Raw genomic sequence first — 20,000 nt, 5'->3', positions numbered from 1 at the left:
CATCTCTACTTGCAACGCAACATTGTTGTGGGACAAGTGGCACGAAAATTGTTGCCACAAATCATGGAATGCTCTCGCGTTCATACACATATCTTGAGGGAATTTGAGAGCATTCATTGTTCCGATACCTTGGGAGTTTGGATCATTTTCTCGCGTTTGGAGTCAGTAGGGTTCACCTATACAAACAAATCTTTCCGCTTTCTATGTGGCATTGTATTGCCCAGTTCTTTGAATTCTCCCGAATTCGTATCTGTGCATACTGCATCAAGAGTCCATTACCCCAAGAGTAAGAATCTGGTATCAGGTTTGTCCCCACCAGCGTCAGAAAAGTGTTTATTTTTAAACCAAGTTTTGTGGGACAATAAACAAAAGACCAAATCGACTAACTCAATGTTGTACCCAATTCAAATCTCCCGGAGTTAAGATTCTTTGCGTATTTGTATTTGCATTATTATATTCACATTTACGTGATATGGAAATACCTGGGAAGAAACGTTTTATTCCCAAAGGGTTTGAAGAGACCATTTTCGTATTCTCAGTATTGGACTCAGTGGAATACGAATATGGTCTATTGGGTACAACACTAAGTAGCCGATTTGGTCTATCGTTTATTTCCCGCAAAACTAGGTTTAAAAACAGACACTTTTCTGACGCTGGTGGGGACAAGGCCAATTTGTGTAAATTAAAAAAAAAAGGAAAAAACTTTGGGTAAATTTTACTCTTTGGTGTTATATATAGTTTACTGAACTTCTTGTATCTTAACATTTCATTTTTCTTTTAACTTATTATAGTTACCCCATTTAGTGGTTATGTACTGCAAGAGACGATGAGGAGAAAGAACACATCCATTACACATGAGCCTCTTCCAATTATAATTTTTTTCAATCTAAATTTATCCCGTAGTCATGATGCGCGACTATTTTAAAGAAGACACCTGATTGGTTAGCGCGACCATGGGTACGAGACCAAAATAACTTTCAAAGCATGGAGCAAAGCTTATAATAGATTGAAAATTATCATTATCATCCCCTCATCCTCTCTTTGGTACTGCCATGGCAGTTGAAACTGAAATAAAGAAATAGATTGATTGACGGTCATTTATATTTATTTTAGATGATTATGCTTAAGACACTAACGAGGACTGTCTCGACGCTTTCGAAGAGCAAATGTGCTGACTGCTTGGACAAAATAAAAGTTATTGGGGCTGTTATTTTAGAGAATATCGGTAACTATATTGATATAGTTTATTTATCCTCTCTCTTGTCTCATTCCTGTTTGTTTGTTAAACAAACTGCTCCGCGAAATATCTCTACTATCTAAGTTGGATCTCAAATTCGGAATCATTCCCGGGTCAATGTGAAGTGAAAATGACTATTGCAATTGAGGGAACAACTAAAATAGTGCAAAGAAGACTTAAACATCTGGGCAAACCATACTTCAACAACTGAACGAAAGCTACCTATCAAACTATTTATCTGCATGTCATTCAAGTCAATTAATCTGTATGTACCATTCATTCGTTGTACATTATTCAACTTAGAAAATCTTTGAATTTATACTTCGTTTACAGGGAACTTATTTACCGCTTCAAAGTGCCAGCGAGACAACACTGCACAGCGTCTAGCGTTTTTGGAAAAGGAGAAGCAAAAGGGAGATCAGACAAAGGTCAACACCAGAGAACAACAGGTAAGGTGTAGGGACGTATTCGTCGCTGGCGACTCGGAAAAATCCGAGTTTTCCTAACATCGGTCGAAGTATTTCCGAAGGTGATTTACAATTAAAGAAGACTTAGGAAACCAGACCGTTGAGCTGGGTTGAACTGACCCAAGAGCTGCATACAAAAAGGTCTCCTTGAAGGTGGTATTCTCGCAACCTAACAAGAAGACGTGGTTGTAGAAGATGGCAGTTATTCATATCTGGTTCCTCGCTTTGTTTCTAGAACCTTATCGACCTTAATTGGACTTTTTGTTTTACATAAAAGGCGTTTAATATTTAACAAAGGTTCCATGCGCACGATGGATTTGAGATGGTATGAGTGGCCAACCCGGCCCAATTGTTTCAGCTACGCTTGTATGTTTTGTTTTCCCATTTCAGACCACGTGATATTACTCTAATAGAGTAACTTCATGCGGTCTGAATACCGTGACAGGTTGATCATGATCGAGGCACAACAAATGATATTTGAATGGGTACCCTCACTTACTCGGAAAATAAATTTGAAAAGGAGGGAATCATGTTTACCATGAAACTGATTATTATAAAATATTCAAAGAAATTGTTCGGAAAAAAAACAACAACTTATAACCACTGTTTTCCAAGACGCAGCATTATTGGCATTCAAAACATCTTGCGCAAATAAATTGAAGAAAGCTTGCATGAGTCCTTTTTATTGGGATGTTATAGATATATTATCGGTGTGCAATAATCGCCGGGAAAGCTGAAAGGAGATTGGGCAAGGTCAATTTACGTGAACTTTTCTTTTTGTAATTGCCGAGGAGCTCCTCTTCTGACACTCGACCAAAGCACTGGTTCAAAGTAGCAGAGAAAGGGCTACCCCAACATCATTTTGATACATCACATCTTTGCATCTGTTGCAGTAAATAAAATATACCTTTTTTAGGTTCTTGAATCATCAACAGGGCACTCCTAATTGGGTCAAACCAAACCACAATACTTCAACGCTCTTTTGGGGTACCTTAAATTCATTCTACACATGAAATTGCTACGAAGAGCTGACTTTTCCCGGCATGACAATCCGTCTTTTTTCATGCCGAGCATATGATCCAAGCTCAACCCTAGTCGCCTTCCTAAAAGAAACCCGCGGGATACGAGAGGCTTCTTTCTTCTGGGTATGGGGCTAAGCATTTCCCAGGCATGACGCTATTTTTTTCATGCTATCGGTGTTCTTTCTTTAAAGTAAAAATTCTTGCGTGTTTTTTCATGCCCGAGTAATACACTACGTACCACATACGTGGAAAGTGGTAGATACCTTGCCTTTCGATTTTGACCAGGCATGAAAAAATAAAATTCATGTCAACCGCGTTGTTTTTAAAAATATTAGTCAAAATTTTTGTTTCCAAGCCGTTTCTAGGGAACAATGTTTTTAAAATGTCGTCTCATGCACGTGTATATGGGAACATCTCGTGGTCTGAAATGAGAAAACAAAACGTACTAGCTAAAGAGGTCAACTGGCTCGATCATACGTTCCACGTACTGATTACAGAAATTCCATGAGCCAATCAGAACACTCGTATAAACGCAGTATCCACGAGGTCGAAAATTTTATGACTTGGAATATACTTTTACTAGCTTCGTGTGCCATACCAAACTTTGATTTAGTTTAAGCCCGTTTAATTAATTTTTGCGAATTTTTTTTCTTCCACTTACCCAAGATAGATGAACTAAAAGTTGAAGAAGACGAATTGAAGAAAGCTGTAAGTTGTAGTTGTGTATTCTTCTTGATATTGATCAGTGTATTGAGGGAGGCAATTGAGATAATCTGACTCTAAAATTCACGAGACAACTACAATTTTTTTGGCGACTGTTTGCATTGAGAGGGGATAGGCAGGTACTTCGAAAAAAAGTGTATCTGTGTTTGTAAACTGTTCATGCAGATTAGATGTTAGATTTTATGTTTCGGGTTGGCAACTCGGAATTTGAAAGTAACTCGAAGGGAAAATTTGTTCTGTTCACAAGCTCTTGTGGCGTTCACGGTGAAAAAAATTGTTGCCCATCTTATTGTGTGATCGGTTGCTGATTATGATTATGGTTCTGTAAGGTTTCATTTTAAGATGTTCACTGTCGAAGAAGAACAAAGGAAGTTTACGAAATTCGCGTTTCCCCATGATAGTCACCCAACTTTTAGGTATTCCTTTGGAGTTTTGAGTATCCTCTATTGCAAGCAATAATTAAGGAAAGAGAAACGGCCAGGGGAAGATCAAAGATTCGAAGCCCACAGAAATAAGGTACAAAGCGTCAATTTTTAATGAGTGAAATACTCAATTTTACTTTTCCTCCAGGCGCGCAATACGACTAAAATCTCCATGAATCTCGTCGAAGACATTTTGGGTATCGTCTCGGAGTACATGGTGACCGGACAAGAACCAGAAATCCTTGGAAGCGAACGCATGTCAGCGATTGCCGAAAAAAGGAGCGTGGAAGACCTCGCGGCCGCTAACATCTCCATAGCTGGAGGGACATTTGTTCTTCCTGACCTTAAGGAGATGTTTGGAAGTGAGCATGATCCAGATTGTCACATTGTGGCCAAGGTAGGCCGTTAAATTATTTACCGAAGACTAAATTATGTCAGTTTGCACGCGCCCTTTGGAGAAACTCAGTTTGTTCCCTAGTAAGGGAAAGTAGACCTCACCATCAGAAATTGTGTGATGCTACTGGTGTGAAGAAATTTGAAGGTAGCCTAGAAAGTTACAATTCAAAGACTCAGAAGTTTCAACACTCCTGTCTGGTGTCTTCATCCTCTTATATGCTACTAATAGGCTACTTCCGAGTTCACGTCTGCCTCTTCTTCAAAGCGAGTCTAATTGCGAAGTTTTTTGTGATGGTAATAGCCCATTTCCGAGTTGCTGCATGTCTCAGTTTCAAAACGAGTCCTGGTGCACAACCATTCAAATGTAAATGAGTTGCATATTCTTATGCAAATCAAACTCATTTCTCTTACAATAGTTGAGCGCCAAGACTCACTTCGAAACCGAGACTAACAGCAACTTGGAAAAGGCCCATTTGTTCTATTTTACATAGAGCGAATTTAAATCGAGTGTCGTAAAACCAAAACCAAATTAATTACTTTGGCCAATCAAAAAGGACGGAAACAATCCAGTAAACTAATCAAAACTCGAAGTAATTACACGTAGCCGACACAAAGTGCAGAAAAATGTGCATGCGCGAGCCACAATTGGTTTCGGTTTCACTTCTGATTGGTTGAAAAATGGCGCGAGAACTTTTAACCAATATAACTGAGTAAAGTAATGCAAAACTGAAGCAATTCGCTAATAACTCTCGACACTCAATTGAAAACCGCGCTATAATTGAAAACTAATTTCACAAGAAAACTTCGCACTTAGACTCGCTTTTAAGAGGAGGCCGACGTGAACTCGGAAATGGCCTATTTGCCATAAAGGGAAACGATCATATCATACAATTACAACTAATACAATGAACAACATTATAACAACATACAAAATGACTTACCGATCAATTTCCACCCAAAAATAGCATAGCTAATCGAGTTGGGTGGGAGCAAAAATAAATAATATAATACCCTCGATGAAGACACTAAACGGGAGTTTTGGAAACGTTGGGTCTTTGAATTGTAACTTTTGGAGCTGCATTCAAATTTCTTCAAACAGATATCAGTGAACACAGATATCAATCAAGTAACGTCTAAAAAAAATCAAGTTGCAATTAGAAATTCACGCTTTTATGACGAGCAGAACTTGGCCTGCCGTTTGCCGATTTCCGTTTCACTTAAACGCAATGCTAATTTCTCTCCATTTTTGTTGAATTACCTGACATCCGAGCCGAATATTCAGAGTTTACCTAACACTGAACGGTTCGGGGACAACAATCTTGATAACGTTTTTTGGAAATTGTTTGTTGCTAGGGCCTAAACAGCAGAAGTAACCCGTTCAATTGGGACGACTCGTCATCTGGAGTTGACAGCAGCTGCCTTGGCCTTCAGTTTGAAGATTGTCGCGGCAACCCAATCACAGTGTCAAATCTACCTGTGCCCATCATCATAACAATTCCTAGACAAGGAGCAGGCATTGGACCGGAGCTGGAAAATTTCACTATCGAGGAGAAAAAGATGAAAACTCACAAGATAACAGCCAAAGACCCTACTTACTCGTTTCACGGCATAGTTCTACCAAAGCTGGTAAACTGTTCTCGCAAATTTCGAATATATTTTCGCACAGATTCACGTCCTACCACAGAGATATCCGATTTTAACTGGACCGTGGACATTAGTCCTGGCGTAGATGACAGAAGACAAGGGTTTAGGTTTTCTGTTTCCAACCTGCAACTTAAAAATCTCAGTTCAAAGGCAGGGACGTATTATCTAGGCCTGTATGTTGATGATAACGATGATGATTCGCAAGCACATCAGACGTGCAGTGAAATGAATTACACCTTATCTACATTTTTTGCCTCTTGCACGTTTTGGGACGAGAAGGAAGAGAAGTGGAAGGGATCTGGCTGTGAGGTAAGCTCATTTAAATAGGCATTCAAGTCCTGACTTTCACATACATATACAAGTTTTCGTACATGTCTTTAGGAACCTTTAAAAAAGGTACGAAAGTAGTTGAGACACTACTGGACAGACCACAATTATGAAAAATTCGTCTTTACGTTACACTTTCCCTTGCACTTCACCCCCTCCCCTTCTCCAGTCAATTTTGGAGACGGATAAAGTAAGTCTTAACGGGAGATTAAGGGGGGAGGGGGGGGGGGGACACTTGTTACTATAAAGGGGTAAGTCTCTCAACCCTTTTATCGTTTATTGTTTATCGTTTGTTGTTATATAACTCATTTTTAACAACTGTGTCAGCTAAGGGAATGCTCGAAAGGGTTTATAGCCTCGGTTAGGATTTCTCGCACTTTTCCTTACTTTCTGTAGAAAGTGACGCAATTTTTTCCTGTTCCTGAAATATCACTCTATTTTTCCCCTTCGGCTAAGGGTGGTTTGAAGTACATATGTTATACTTTTCGGTATCATCTAAGCGTGGACGCATGACCGGAAAACGTGTTCTTGGAAGTTTGAGTTTGGCAACCGTTAAGCAAATAGTTGAAACTTTTGCGCGCGATAGTTCGAAATTAATTGAAGCGTACTTTATCGGGTTGGGCTCAAGTTGTTAGAAAAAGTTTTCGGTGTCCAGTCTTGCCGCCATACTAGGAAAACGTGCAATTGCATGAACATCTCTCAAACTTTGAATGATTAAAGACAAAACTTGTCACATTTGCAGCCAAAACTTGTCACGTTTGCAGCCAATTAGAAAATGTTTTCCCGTCATGTGTCCACGCTTAGCTGAAAACGACGGTAAATTTCGAATATAGTTTTCGTCAAATAATGGCCAGTTAGATTTGACCTCATCATCAGGTCAAATCTAACGAGAACGCCTTCGATTGGTCCGCAACTAAATCGTCGCACGAGGGATTGCTCGTGCTTAATGCCGAATGTTTTTTTCGCCCCAAAAATCTAGCCGTACCCATTCTAAAAACAGATAAAATGGACCTTAAGATCTAAGACGGCGACAACCGCGAAAACGTAGTTTAATATTGCTAGTTTATGTTTCTTAAAGTGTTTCGTGATTTTTCCAGTTTGTTCAACTTCCACAAACTATCCAAACTATCCAGGAACTGAATTGGGAGGAACAGTGTTGAAACTAAGAAAGAAAATCAAGGATTGGCCCTTGTGCGCTCGCGTCTTCCTTAGAACTTGAGATGTTGCAGATTGGCAGAGAAAGGGGAAAGAAAGTAAAAATTTTAAAGCACACGCGCAGAGCCATTGTTTTGCTCATTAACGTCTATTGTTTGGTGGCGTTGTCGCTCAGGTTGCCGTCCTAGATCTTAAGGTGCCCACTTAACCAGGTGATCTGGTGACGTAATTCGGAGGACTGGGGAGAAAAATTTTAACGCCGTATCCCACAACAGCGCCTTGCCTTATTTCCGAATTCAGCATGGCAGAGGCAAGGTTAAATCTTGCCGGGTCTACTTGAATGTTCATTCAGTAACAGGAAATGTGGTAGACACGGAATGATCTGTTGAGTTTTGGCGATGGAAGTACTGGAGGGAGTTTGGAAACAACACCGAAGGCCGCGCGCGGTTGTGGGATACGGCTTTCAAATTTTTCTTTCCAGTCCTCCGAATTACGTCTCCAGATCACCTGGAAGGATTTACGACGGCAATGTCAACGAAAAGGTTACCTCAAAATATAACTTTGCCCCATCGTAAGTCTCTCGCAAATGCTCCATCTCGTTCGTATCGCACAATACATACGTGGGTAAAGAGTATCCTAAACATATTGAGTTATGGAATTGTGACATTACGTTATTTTCGCCAGGTTTCCCCGGAGACCACTTTTGACACAACCGTTTGTCTCTGCACGCATTTAACCAACTTTGGTAGCGGTTTCTTCGTAGCTCCGAATCCAATCGACTTTGATGCAGCATTTAAGGGCTTTGCTGACATTGGTTCGAACCCTGCTATTTTTGCAACAGTTATCACAATATTTGGTTTGTATTTCATTGGAGCTATTTGGGCACGGTGGAAGGACAAAAAGGATCTGGAGAAGGTAACATGTAATAACAAGCAAGAAGCCGTATTGACCTTGATTTGGGTTAATAAAACATGAATGCATATTTTAGAAATAACGCAGAAATGAAAACTTCGGCTACCCGACTTATATTGTGGGGTAATGCATTGGCTACGTTTTTCAAAAACTCTAAAAAACGGATCGGACAAAAAGATTCTTCAGCAATTGGTGGTTTGCAACCAATCTTTGGGGACACAGATAATAATGCTGCAATGTACAATTGCTGGTGGACGAACAAAAGGAGCTAATGAGAGATCTTTTGTTTTCGTCCACCAACATGGCATCGATGGCGTCGCGCGAAAACCTGTCTCTCAAGATCGTTATCCCTTTCGGTGGACTAGGTAGAGATATTTCGGGTAGAGACTTGAGTAGACATATTTCCATTTTGATGCCTCTGGGCCTTTGCAAGGTAGTCACCATTGAAATGTTCCAACGGTATAATGGCCCGCTGGTTTTATAGAGTGTTTTCAGTCACGTGATCAGTAACCTTGTTTTTCCACCGAAACAAAAGAAAACGTTTGCATGATAATAGAGCTCAATTCCCTGAGGATTAGCTGGATGCACCAACATGGTCGCCGTTCTATTGTTTAGGTACACCAATATGGCCGCCGTGACGTCACTTGAAAACACTCTATAATTTCTGCCCTAAATAAATTACTAAACTGACCCAGCCTCATGTGAAATCTCGATAATTTCTGCGCAAAAAAAAAAAAATGCCTTCAGTAAGGAATTGTGGGGATAAACGAAGACGAACCCAACGAAAATACCTTTAGATCTAGGCCTAAAGGAACTCTGGTGGAATTTGCTCATGATATTTGTGTTTATGCAGCCGCAAACATTTTTTAAATTCCTACATAAGGTCTAGAAGTCAGTTAATACAAAGAACGGCAAAGTGACGCAAGATACTATTGTTTTCCCTGTAGATCGGTGTCACACCTCTTTCATCAAATGACCCCCGAGATATCTACGGATACGAGATCACTCTTCAGACTGGGTTCCAGCAGAGACGACGGACAACTGCGGATGTCTTCATTCAGTTGTTTGGCTCTTTGGGTGACAGTGAACCCCGGATGTTAAAAGATCCTAATCGTTCTAAGTTCGGTCGAGACGAAGTGGACCAATTTCTGTTGACTGTGCCACAATCTCTTGGATGGATTAGGGAGATCCATGTTTGGCATAATAACGCAGGCAAATCACCAGCATGGTATCTTTTCCGCGTGCTTATCCGTGACTTACAGACAGATTCGAAATGGTGGTTTGTTTGCAACCAGTGGCTTGCTGTCGAAGAAGGAGACGGTTCGCTTGACAGAAGGCTTCAAACGGCAACGAAAGAAGAACTCACAAAGTTCAATATCTTGTTCGTCAATGCCACAAGAAAAAATCTTCTGGATGGACACTTGTGGCTCTCAGTTTTCACGCGCCCACCAAAAAGCTCATTCACTCGTGTCCAGCGCTTGTCGTGTTGCCTCTCTTTGATGCTCAGCACAATGTTAGCCAATCTGATGTTTTATCAGGTTGGCACTGACGATAACTCCTCTTCAACCCAATCCATTCACATTGGTCCCTTTATTTTCAGCGTCAAACAAATAATCATAGGGATTCAGAGTAGCTTTGTAGTTTTACCGGTGAATGTGATTATCGTGTCAATTTTTCGCAAATTAAAACCGAAAGAAGACAATTCGAAGTCTAAAAAATACGAGGAAGTTGAAGAGCCACAACCGTTGAGCCCCAAAGTGGCAAGGAATGAAGTTCTCCAAGTTATTAGAGACGAGCACAAAAAGTCATCGAAAGTAGCCGTTATTTGGGAGTCTCTTTTCTCTGTCTTCAAAACTGGAGAGGATGAATCGGACAACGTTAACAGAAGGACTAAAAAAAGGTTTTTGTTTCCCCATTGGTGCATTTATATCGCGTACTTTTTGGTGGTGGTGTCGTCACTAACTTGCGGACTATTTTGCACGCTGTATGGAAACACATTTGGAAAGGAGAAGTCCGAGAAGTGGCTGACGTCCGTTTTGGTGTCCTTTTTCCAATCGATAATAGTGATTCAGCCATTCAAAGTACTTCTTCTTGCAGCTTTCTTTGCGTTGATTATCAAGGATCCAGATAAAGATGAGGACGAACAGGGTGATACTAAAGATCTGGCTTTGACAGCTGACAAGGAGTTGATGACGATCAGTGCGGCGGACGAAGAGCCAAAACCTAGGTGATTATATTTTGCAATGATAATCAATGTATATTCGAGAAAAGTAAAAACCATATGCTCATCCAGTGTTGCTCTGTTTGGAGATCTAGAGTTAAAAAATCCTTGGTTTGAACGTGATATCACAACTGCAAGGAAAAAAATCCTCCCGAAATTGCCGGCACTCTTTTCTTATGCTAACAGTTTCGGTTCGGTTGGAAAAAGCACGACGTTAGTGGGCCGCAAAATCCAAAACCAATGGGGCGTTTATGATATCTTAATTCAGTAACATCTACAGACAGACAGTTTTTATTTCAAGCATGTACACGATGTAGTTGGTTAAAAATATACGGAGCCGTTTCTAGTTAAAACTAATTCATAGTACGAAAGGGTAGCAAAGTTATTTCATTGGTCTGAATTTCCTTAAGACAGATAACGTATCGAATTTGAGCATTCTCACTATTCACACTTAAAACGCTGTAAAAGTAATACTGTCTCTCTAATTGCAATCTAACTTCCGTTGTTTAATTCTTAGCCTATAGTGAAGCATTTTTTGCTTTCCTTACAGCTTATCCGTTATCCGTCCCAAGTTTTACATGATATGAGTTAAACTAATATGGCTTAACGTAATAATTTTCCGCTAAAACCTGAACCTCGTCATGAGAAAAGGAAAAACCCCCAGAGTTATCTGGTAATATATCAAATATTGCAATAAGCGACTATGTCGAATAGAAGTGGTATGTGCCAACTCGCTTCGCCGGGCGCTTCATTGCATTACGTACAATTCATTGCTTATGTGAAGTAAGGTTTTCTATTGCAAACGCAGCGGTAAAGCTGTAAGTGACAACTTTATTGGAAATAAATTGGGTTTTTGAGAGATGATTGACTAAGACAAAAACTGAACTTCCATATTGATTTGCTTTGTGCCCAGGTTGATCCTACAAACCAAACCACCAGACGCAAAGAAACTAGAAACGGCGAGAAAATTGCGACTTAAGCAGTGTGAAATGCAGGCCATAATCAAAGAAATCATCACCCACTTTCTTGTCGTTTGCATAGCGCTTATTGTTGCCTATGGAAACCACGATGATCAAGCCTACAAAGTGAGCGACGAAGTCAACAACCTGTTGGTGGTTGGAGACTCCGACAAGACATCGTTTAGCACTGTATGTAAAAGTGTACCTAAATTTCACTATCTCTCTTGTTAAACACAATTGAATTTGCTTACTTTCTTACTTGGTTTTAGCTCTTGCTCGAAACGCTCTAGATTTCTTCCAACACTGCTCTGTGATTCGCACCGGTTAACAAGAGGATTAAAAATGAGATTTAGGACCCTGTAATTTTAACCAAGAGAGCCTCTCTTGGTCAAAATGGAACAAACTCTCCGGTAATGTAATGAATATCAAGGATCTTAATCAGTTTAAGTATGCCGGGTGCGACATTCTTTCTAGCCAAGGGGAGTGGTTCTGATGTATTTTATTTTAGGTAATTCTAATTTTTATTTTATACTGTATGATAATAATTTTTTATTCTCTATGATGATGTTGTAGAATTTATTTATTTGATATCTTTTACACTGATGTGATGCAGTTTTCTGCTTTATCAGTCAATAAAGTAGATTTAGATGTCCAGGGGAGAGAAACGAGCGCCGGAAATACGTCTGCTTTCGCAGACCGTGATCTAAACCGTCGGCACTAGGCTACGAAAGCAGACGTAACGACCGCCGGAAATACGTATGCTTTGGCAGGCTAGTATTTAGTCCCAGTTATTCAAGAATAACTCACGTTCAATATTGCCATGTAAACACTTCTATCACCTTGGGTGTAAAAGGAGGCGTTGTTGAAGTCAAATATATTCAGCGCTTGGGATTAAAAAATGTTGATTCTGAGAGAGGAAAACTGGAGTACCAGGCAAAAATAAACTCTCGTAGCAAAGCGAAATCTCGCCGAAAAAAAAAAACAACATTTACTCACCGTGGTCGGTAAGGCTCAGAATCAACCCCGGGAACATACGATGAGCCAACATCATTAGAATCAAGATTATTGCAAGGGATTCCTTAGCGACCTTCATTTTTTTCCACAAAGGTACAGATTGGATGTACGTGAATTCAATAAGCGTCACGAAGTGTCTCCTGGCTCTTTTCCGCAACTTCAACATCACACGTTTATAGGAATGCATACCATTTTCCCGCGCTTTGCTACCTGTAATTTCTTCGATTTTTGATTGGTTTACTGGATTGTCTCCGTCCTTTGTGACTGGCCAAAGTAATTACTTTGGTTTTGGTTTTACGACACTCGCTTGTTACTCGCTCTATGACCTTGAAAAAGTGTCCGCAATTTATTTCACGGACCAATGTTTGCCAAGGAAACTCCTAATATGGGCAGTAAACAGTTCGACTGTCCAATCAAATGACGTCAAAGCGAAACTTTCCAGAAAGTTCCATGGGGAAATGACGTCGTTTGCATCCGTGTTCGCTAAGCCAATGAAACTTGGCGCTAGTTTGTTTTTGTTCGATGAGCAAATTAAATGTTTTACATTTTTGTCTGCGTTCTGATTTTGCTTTTATTTTTCAAGGTCATATGAAAGTCGCTCTCTCTTAGCAAACGCTAAGACCTAAAGGAATAGTTGTTGTTGGATATCAAACTTGGACATGCATCTAATTGCTTGAATTTCTGGACATGAGCTTTTTTTCTTATAACGTCTGAAAGCATATATCTCAAGTAATGGATCTTTCTTTTTCAGTTAACTTGGAGAGGGTCATTTCTACCATGGGCGAAATCCAGCTTGATTCCAACACTATTTCCCACAGATACACCAGAAGAGTATCCTTACGTGGGAATCATAAAAAGCGGTGATGTATCTAATGTGTTGGGTGTTGGTCGCATTCGGCAATTGAGAATAAAGAAAGGTAAAAGTAATTTTACTATCTGTCTGGAATTTAACTTCAAATTAACAAGAGAGCTTTTCGGTATGGGTATACGGGTAGCTTTTTAACTATGAGTGACCATATATATTCTAGGGATATAAAACTTTGGAGCACTATGGTGTCGGATCCCGGGCACGTCACAGTTCTGTAAGACCATCTTCCAAAGTAAAAACAGCGAGGGGCTTACGGGATCGTGGCCATAATTTTATACTTCCAAATATACGTACCGAGGGTTTAAAGAAAACGTTTATACTGTAGATGTGTTTTTCAACTTGTTTAATTCTTAGATGGTTGTGGCTACTTGTTTAATTCTTAGATGGTTGTGGGATTGTGGGTGGGTTCGTTGTTATTTATTTCTTTCTTTGTTTTTTTATGCATGTGTACAGTCTCCTCTTAAGTTTCTTAACTTTTTACATTGTTGCAATACTTGCACGTTTTGCTGCTTGTAGAAATTTCAATAGACTTTTATTATTATTATTATTATTATTATTATTATGAATTACATTGTTAGGAAAAAAGGTAAAGTCCCTGCTTACGAGCAAGAAAGCCTATCAGGCTGGCGCTTATCTCCGGTTTCTGTGGCATGAAGCGACTGGGATTTCTACTCCCCCCTGGATGGGATGCTAGTCCACCGCAGGGTTACCCCCAACATTTCGCCGGTACCAATTTAGACACCTAAGTGGAGAGAGGCACCGTGAGAGCCTAAGGTGTCTTTCCCAAGAACACAACACAATGTCCCCAGCCAGAAACCGAACCCGGACCACTCGATCCGGAGTCGAGAACTCTAACCATGAGGCCACCGCGCCTCTCAAATTACATTGTAAGGGCAGTTTTCAAATGTCTGTCAAAAGGAATAACGGGATTGCAATAGGCCTTATGCATGATGACGTCATATGCTCAAAAAGTTCACCACCAAGCCTCGTTTGCACAAAATTATTGACATCATCTGGACATGCAATACTGTTCGCACTTGGGTGTTCTTTACAAGTTTGTTGCTCATAACGCATAAGGGCTATTACTGCGCTTGGTGATTGCTTTTAATCGCGCCAGTTTATCAACCAATAAAATAGAAAAAAAAACAAATTCCGACTTGCACGCGCGATATTTATCGCGCTTTGAGCAAGTTACATGGAACTTCCATGAATTTGGATTGGTTCATTGAGCAGTTTCCCCCTGCTGTGATTGCCGAAGGATTGGCCGTTTGGTATTTGTTTTACGACACTCAATTGAACACTGCTCTAATCTATTTCAGTAGTCTATATTTATATACTAATTATGAAAGATATAAATAAAGGTGACGCACCCTGTGATATTTATTCACAAGTAAAGGTGAAGAACGTTTTGAAACAATGAAAGAAGATCTATAAATGATACAGAGCTAGAAGAAGGAGATGTTAGCAAAATGTAAGCACCTGACTCCAGTACCGGTACTAGGTCTATGTAACGGCATTTCCACAGATGGCTTGTAAGAGTGACCATTTTCAATCCCATGGGTAATAATGTCTAGTGCAAAACTTGCGATAGGCTGGAAAGGTCTGGTTTCGCGGTAAAATCAATCTAAAAATAATTCGGGCTGTAAAAACACTGTTCCGCCGCAGATACAATGAAGTTGCACGTTCCTAGTCATGGGCTACTGTATCTGGTCTCTCATTCGAAGAGGGTTCACATTCTCTCGCCGGCGATTGCCTTTCAGGGTGTAGCGGTGCTAAGAATCTAGTTAATTTTTTTTTAGATACTTGCAAAGTTCCAAACGTTTTCATCAGCACCATACCGGACTGTAACGAGTTTTATTCTCTGTCACAAGAGGAAACAAAAGACTTTGGGCAAGGATGGTCCAACCAAGAGCAAAGAAACTTGACGTTTAACGACAAATCCATCGCTGAACCAATTCTGTCGCCGTGGCAATATCTAGAAGACAGCCGATTTCTCTACATGGGAAAGATATCTTCTTATCAGGGAGGGGGATACGTAGTTGAGCTTGGTCCTGATGACTCCTCAGCAATACAGAAATTGAAGAACTTAGAAAGTAGTGGTTGGATAGACCGATACACGCGCGCTCTGTTTACTGAGTTAAGTCTTTACAATGTGAATGTTAACCTGCTCTGTGTTGCCACGTTGTTATTTGAGGACCTACCAACTGGCAATGGGCAAATCTTCGTAAATATCCAAACTATCAGAGTATTCAGGTACATTGGGAACTTCTCAGCGGCTCTCCTGACTTGTGAAGTCATATTTGCCTTTTTATTGATGAGGTGGATTGTTCGAGATGGCAAGAGGCTTTGGAAGGAGCGCAAGGCATTCTGGAAGAATGTCTGGAACATTGCCGACATTGCCATTACGGTCCTGTCATTAACAGCCCTCATTTTGTACTTCATGCGAATGGGCTTTCTACAGTTAGCCATCAATGAATTCCGGCAAGACCGTACCAAATTTGTGAGTTTCCAATACGTGGTGCTGTTAAACGAAGGAGTGAACGTAATGCTTGCCTTTGCAGTACTATTACTAAATCTAAAGTTTCTACGCTTGCTAAAATTTAATCGAAAGATCTGCGTTTTAATCAGCGCGTTAAAATCCAGTGCATCCAAGGTAGCTAGCTTCATGGTAATGTTCCTTGTGATATTTTTGGCTTACTGTTTCTTGGTTTGGCTTGTCTTTGGAACTGCACTCGAAGATTACCGCTCGATCGTCAGATGCATGGTTTCGATGATGGCGATGGTGCTTGGGAACTTCCAGTACTATGACCTGGTGGACGTTCACCGTATAATCGGACCGGCAGTGTTTTTCTCCTTCATGGTAATCTTCCAGTTCATCATCATGAACATGTTCATTGGGATCTTATGCGACAGTTTTGAAGAAGTTCGCGCAGATGCTGTTAAGCAGTCAAATGAGTACGAAATCCTAGAGTTTTTGACCAACCGCGTCAAGGCGTTCTTAGGACTTTTCGTGGAGCCACCCATTCGCCCCGAGTACACCTGGCCGAAGAGTGAACTCGAGAAGACAGTCCAAACAATAGAGGAGAAGGCCGAGGCAAGTTTGTACCTCATGAGAAACCTGTGTGCTGAAGATGCGCGAGATATGAAATGGTTTGAGCCCGACAAATGGTCGCGAAAAAAAAGTAAAGTCGTTTCATTAGTGTTGCAGTCAGATAATGAAGTATTGGAAAATGATTTGTATGATGGAACAGTAGTGATGAACACACTCATGCACAAGTACTGCGAGAATGAATTGGACAGAATGCTTCTGGCCGCTTCTCGGATAAGACAACCATCGTCATTGTCGTCCGAGATTAGATCGCATAATGACAATAACGAAAGCGACGACGTAGACTCCGATGATGAGATTTCGGAATCATCCAATAATATGACCGTTGATAGCGCTGAGCAAAATGTGGTGCAATACACAAAGGAAGAAATGGAGGAGGAAGAGGCCCTGAACAACGACGATACAATGTATAAAGAAGAACAAATAGGCGAAGAGCTTAAGCAAGAGATTGAGGAAGGGTTTGGGGATGAGTGTGATGATGATGATGATGATGATGATGAAGATGAAGACGTGGAAGAAATAAAAGATAATACAGAAAAATGCAACGAATCTGCGCCAGGAAAAGAAGAAACATTATCGTTCCCAGGAAAACCCTCTTGTCCCTCTCCACGTAGGAGCACCTGTACAATTTCGCCGTCTCCAAGCACTGCGTCACTCACAATGCCTCAAAGAAGGTCATGGCAGAACAGCACCGGAGATAGTGGAGTAAATGCTGATTGCTGCGCAAATGAAGGTTGTGAAACAGGGCTTGATTATACGGCAACTCCACCAGCTTCTGCAACTTCGGAAAGACCTCAGGGCCCTGTGAGTTCATCTCGACCTTCTTCTGTGCAATTGGGCGAACCCATCACTATATTCATGAAGGAGGCAGAAAATGACAGTTTTCCGCGTCCTAAATCTAGCAGCAAAGACTAGCTTGTCTATTTTTGCTTATTGACATAAGCAAAGCCATCTAACTTTTACACACTTTAAACGAACGTGGTTAATTTTTAGGCTGGATAAATTGTTCACTATGACTAACTCTATTAGTGCTTTATACTAAGGCTTGAAGCTCTTTATTTCACTTGCGATAAAACTTGAATACCTCACTGACACTTTAAATTAACCATTGTTTTATCCCGTGTTTAAAGAATTCTTTTTCTTGACTCGATAATAATATTCAAGACCGTCGAAACGTGATCCGTTTCACTGAAGAGATCTTTTGACAGGTTTGTAATTTGTACTTAAAAGAGATGTTACATGTTAACCTCGGTGAATAATATGAAACGATTTGTTTCTCGATGGTGACTCGGGCATACTCGGAAAAAATCCAAGTGCTCCCTTGCAGGAGTTGAACATACGATCTTCCGATTACTAGATCGGATGGTCTACGGCAGAGCTATAGGAGACTCATGGGAGCCAGGCCTCGAGGATAATCAGAAAAAGGCCGAGTGCTCCGTTGCAGGGGTCGAACATACGACCTTCCGATTACTAGATCGGATGCTCTACGGCAGAGCTATAGGAGACTCATGGGAGACAGGCCTCGAGGATACTCAGGAAAAAGCCGAGTGCTCTGTCGCAGGGGTGGAAACTACGACCTTCCGATTGCTAGTTCGGATGCTCTTTCACTGAAGAAAAGCACACTAAACTAGGTTCGACCTCCTCAAAGGAGCACTCGGATATTTTCCTGAGTCTCTATCGGTACATGATAAATCTTTTCATTTAATTCACCGAGATTAAGTGCTACTGTGATAAAAAAATCAATTCCTTTTTTTCTTCAGATTTTGAAAGTGTGTTTGCTTAACACCTGACTTGCAAAATTTTGAGGCTGTTTACTTTGAGTGTAAGTTTTGGATTTCACGGTCCGCCATTACTCACGTTCAAAACTGACCGATGGGACCTCATAAGGTTGGATCTAGGGAAAAGTGACGTCATTTACTCGCTAGCTTAAAATGCAGCTTTTTTGTGCAAAATAATCTGAAAGATCGAAACCCCCGTGCTGCGCATTAATTCAGCCGCGTACACACACATTGCATTCTTAAACTCTCTCCTCGATCCAGCTCTCTCAAAAGTTGAAGTTAGTAATGGCGGACCATTAAATAGGAAAATCCCATGGATGGATATCATCATCAAGTCAAGAGATGAATATTGTAATTTCTAGAATGCGTTTACTAGTATTTCTCACGTGTATTGACCTTTTGGTGGTGGGGGGAAGGGGGAGGAGTGTAAAATTTTTCCGGTCCCCCTTTACTGGATTTTCTGAATTTGCACTACTTGTTCACTCGGTATTAGTTTAAATTTATATGATAGCAAGAGGTTCTCTCTTCGTTGAAGGGCCAAAGATAGCTGAAACTCTCCTATGAGCCTGGTGGTTTCCTGAGGTCTCCTCGCCTTACAACCTGCTGTATGTTTTTTAAATTAAAATTTGTTGTACACATAAAGGCAAATAAATGATGATGAATGATGAACATCAATTGAAGGAACGAAGATTATTCACTGGAGAATCTAGTTATTCTGTTTGTCCGAATTGGACTTATTCACTTTCAGTCCTGATGTAAATGAACGTTTGCACCATTAAACAACGCAAGCTGGGTTAAACGTTACAATTAACCCGCGATTTCCCCAAGCACTTGACAGATTTTCACTATACACGACTCATCCTGATCGAGGATTTGCTGTTTAAGTTCAAGGTTTTCTTGCTAGAGTGGGAGGGGTTATTGAAGCGCTGGGGGGGGGGGGGGGGGTGGAAGAAGGTAAGAGGAGATATCCGTGACATTCTTGTGATCTATGGGATGGCCAGCATCCTGTTGCTATACATTCTTGCCTCGGCTTGGGGTTCAGAAGGCTTATCAGTTAATGTTAAAGAGTTATCATATGTATCAGTACACAAGCTACAAAAGTATGATCAGCACAATTCTTGCGTGGCAAAGGCACTAACGATTCCATACATTCGTTGTAAATTTACAGCGTTTTTAGTGTAATTTGCATACCATTTACATGTCTTGATCCAAATTCACATGTGCATATAAATTTATCGATGTTTTCAGTGTATAACTCACTTATCATCGAGAAATACACATCTCGGCTTAAAATCAACCATTTTCATAATACTGTTCTATTATTTTAAGAAAATGGCATTTTGCAAGGAAGTTCATGCAAAGGATCCTTAAATCGTTCCTGGACTAAAGTGAAAAGAGTTTCACTCGCCCAAATAGCCAATGGTAAAACGTTCAACACGGCAACTAGAATGTGTCTTTTGTAGTGTTTTCTCCAAACGGCCATGACGGCCAAATTCTGATATCGCGTTTCAATCGCTAAGGACATACTTGTGAAAAGCCACTCGATCACTAATGGAACTGCAGTCAACTTGGTAAAAGATACCATCAATAACCAGAAGGAGATGTTCTTCACAAAAAGGAATTGGTACAAGTGAAAGAATCCATTTATGGAGACAATTGCGGAGGACTCATAGAGCATGCTCATTATAACGATGTCCGCTGTTATTCTCTCGGTACGCGGAGTTCGGTAACGTCCCCAAGGAGCTG

The 20,000-nt window shown here is 40.6% G+C and overlaps 2 protein-coding genes across 2 annotated transcripts in view; one reads left to right on the top strand and one right to left on the bottom strand.

Moving 5' to 3' along the window:
* LOC138014088 (polycystin-1-like) overlaps positions 1-17,391 on the top strand; it is a 57,654-nt gene extending 40,263 nt beyond the window's left edge. Inside the window, exons 16-25 of the mRNA XM_068861116.1 lie at positions 1,114-1,225; positions 1,571-1,686; positions 3,393-3,434; positions 4,020-4,268; positions 5,621-6,220; positions 8,078-8,308; positions 9,253-10,532; positions 11,440-11,674; positions 13,251-13,416; positions 15,167-17,391. Of these exons, the coding sequence (XP_068717217.1) occupies positions 1,114-1,225; positions 1,571-1,686; positions 3,393-3,434; positions 4,020-4,268; positions 5,621-6,220; positions 8,078-8,308; positions 9,253-10,532; positions 11,440-11,674; positions 13,251-13,416; positions 15,167-17,391 (5,256 nt within the window). The remainder of the gene's footprint in view (positions 1-1,113; positions 1,226-1,570; positions 1,687-3,392; positions 3,435-4,019; positions 4,269-5,620; positions 6,221-8,077; positions 8,309-9,252; positions 10,533-11,439; positions 11,675-13,250; positions 13,417-15,166) is intronic.
* Positions 17,392-19,364: 1,973 nt separating this feature from the next.
* LOC138060594 (uncharacterized) overlaps positions 19,365-20,000 on the bottom strand; it is a 1,946-nt gene continuing 1,310 nt past the window's right edge. The window contains exon 1 of the mRNA XM_068906433.1: positions 19,365-20,000. This exon is cut by the window's right edge and continues 1,310 nt beyond it. Within this exon, the coding sequence (XP_068762534.1) occupies positions 19,579-20,000 (422 nt within the window). The 3' untranslated portion in view covers positions 19,365-19,578.

The sequence above is a fragment of the Montipora capricornis genome, chromosome 8, assembly GCF_036669925.1.
Source record: "Montipora capricornis isolate CH-2021 chromosome 8, ASM3666992v2, whole genome shotgun sequence".
NCBI classification, from domain to species: domain Eukaryota; kingdom Metazoa; phylum Cnidaria; class Anthozoa; order Scleractinia; family Acroporidae; genus Montipora; species Montipora capricornis.
This window is presented reverse-complemented; position numbering and strand designations above follow the sequence as displayed.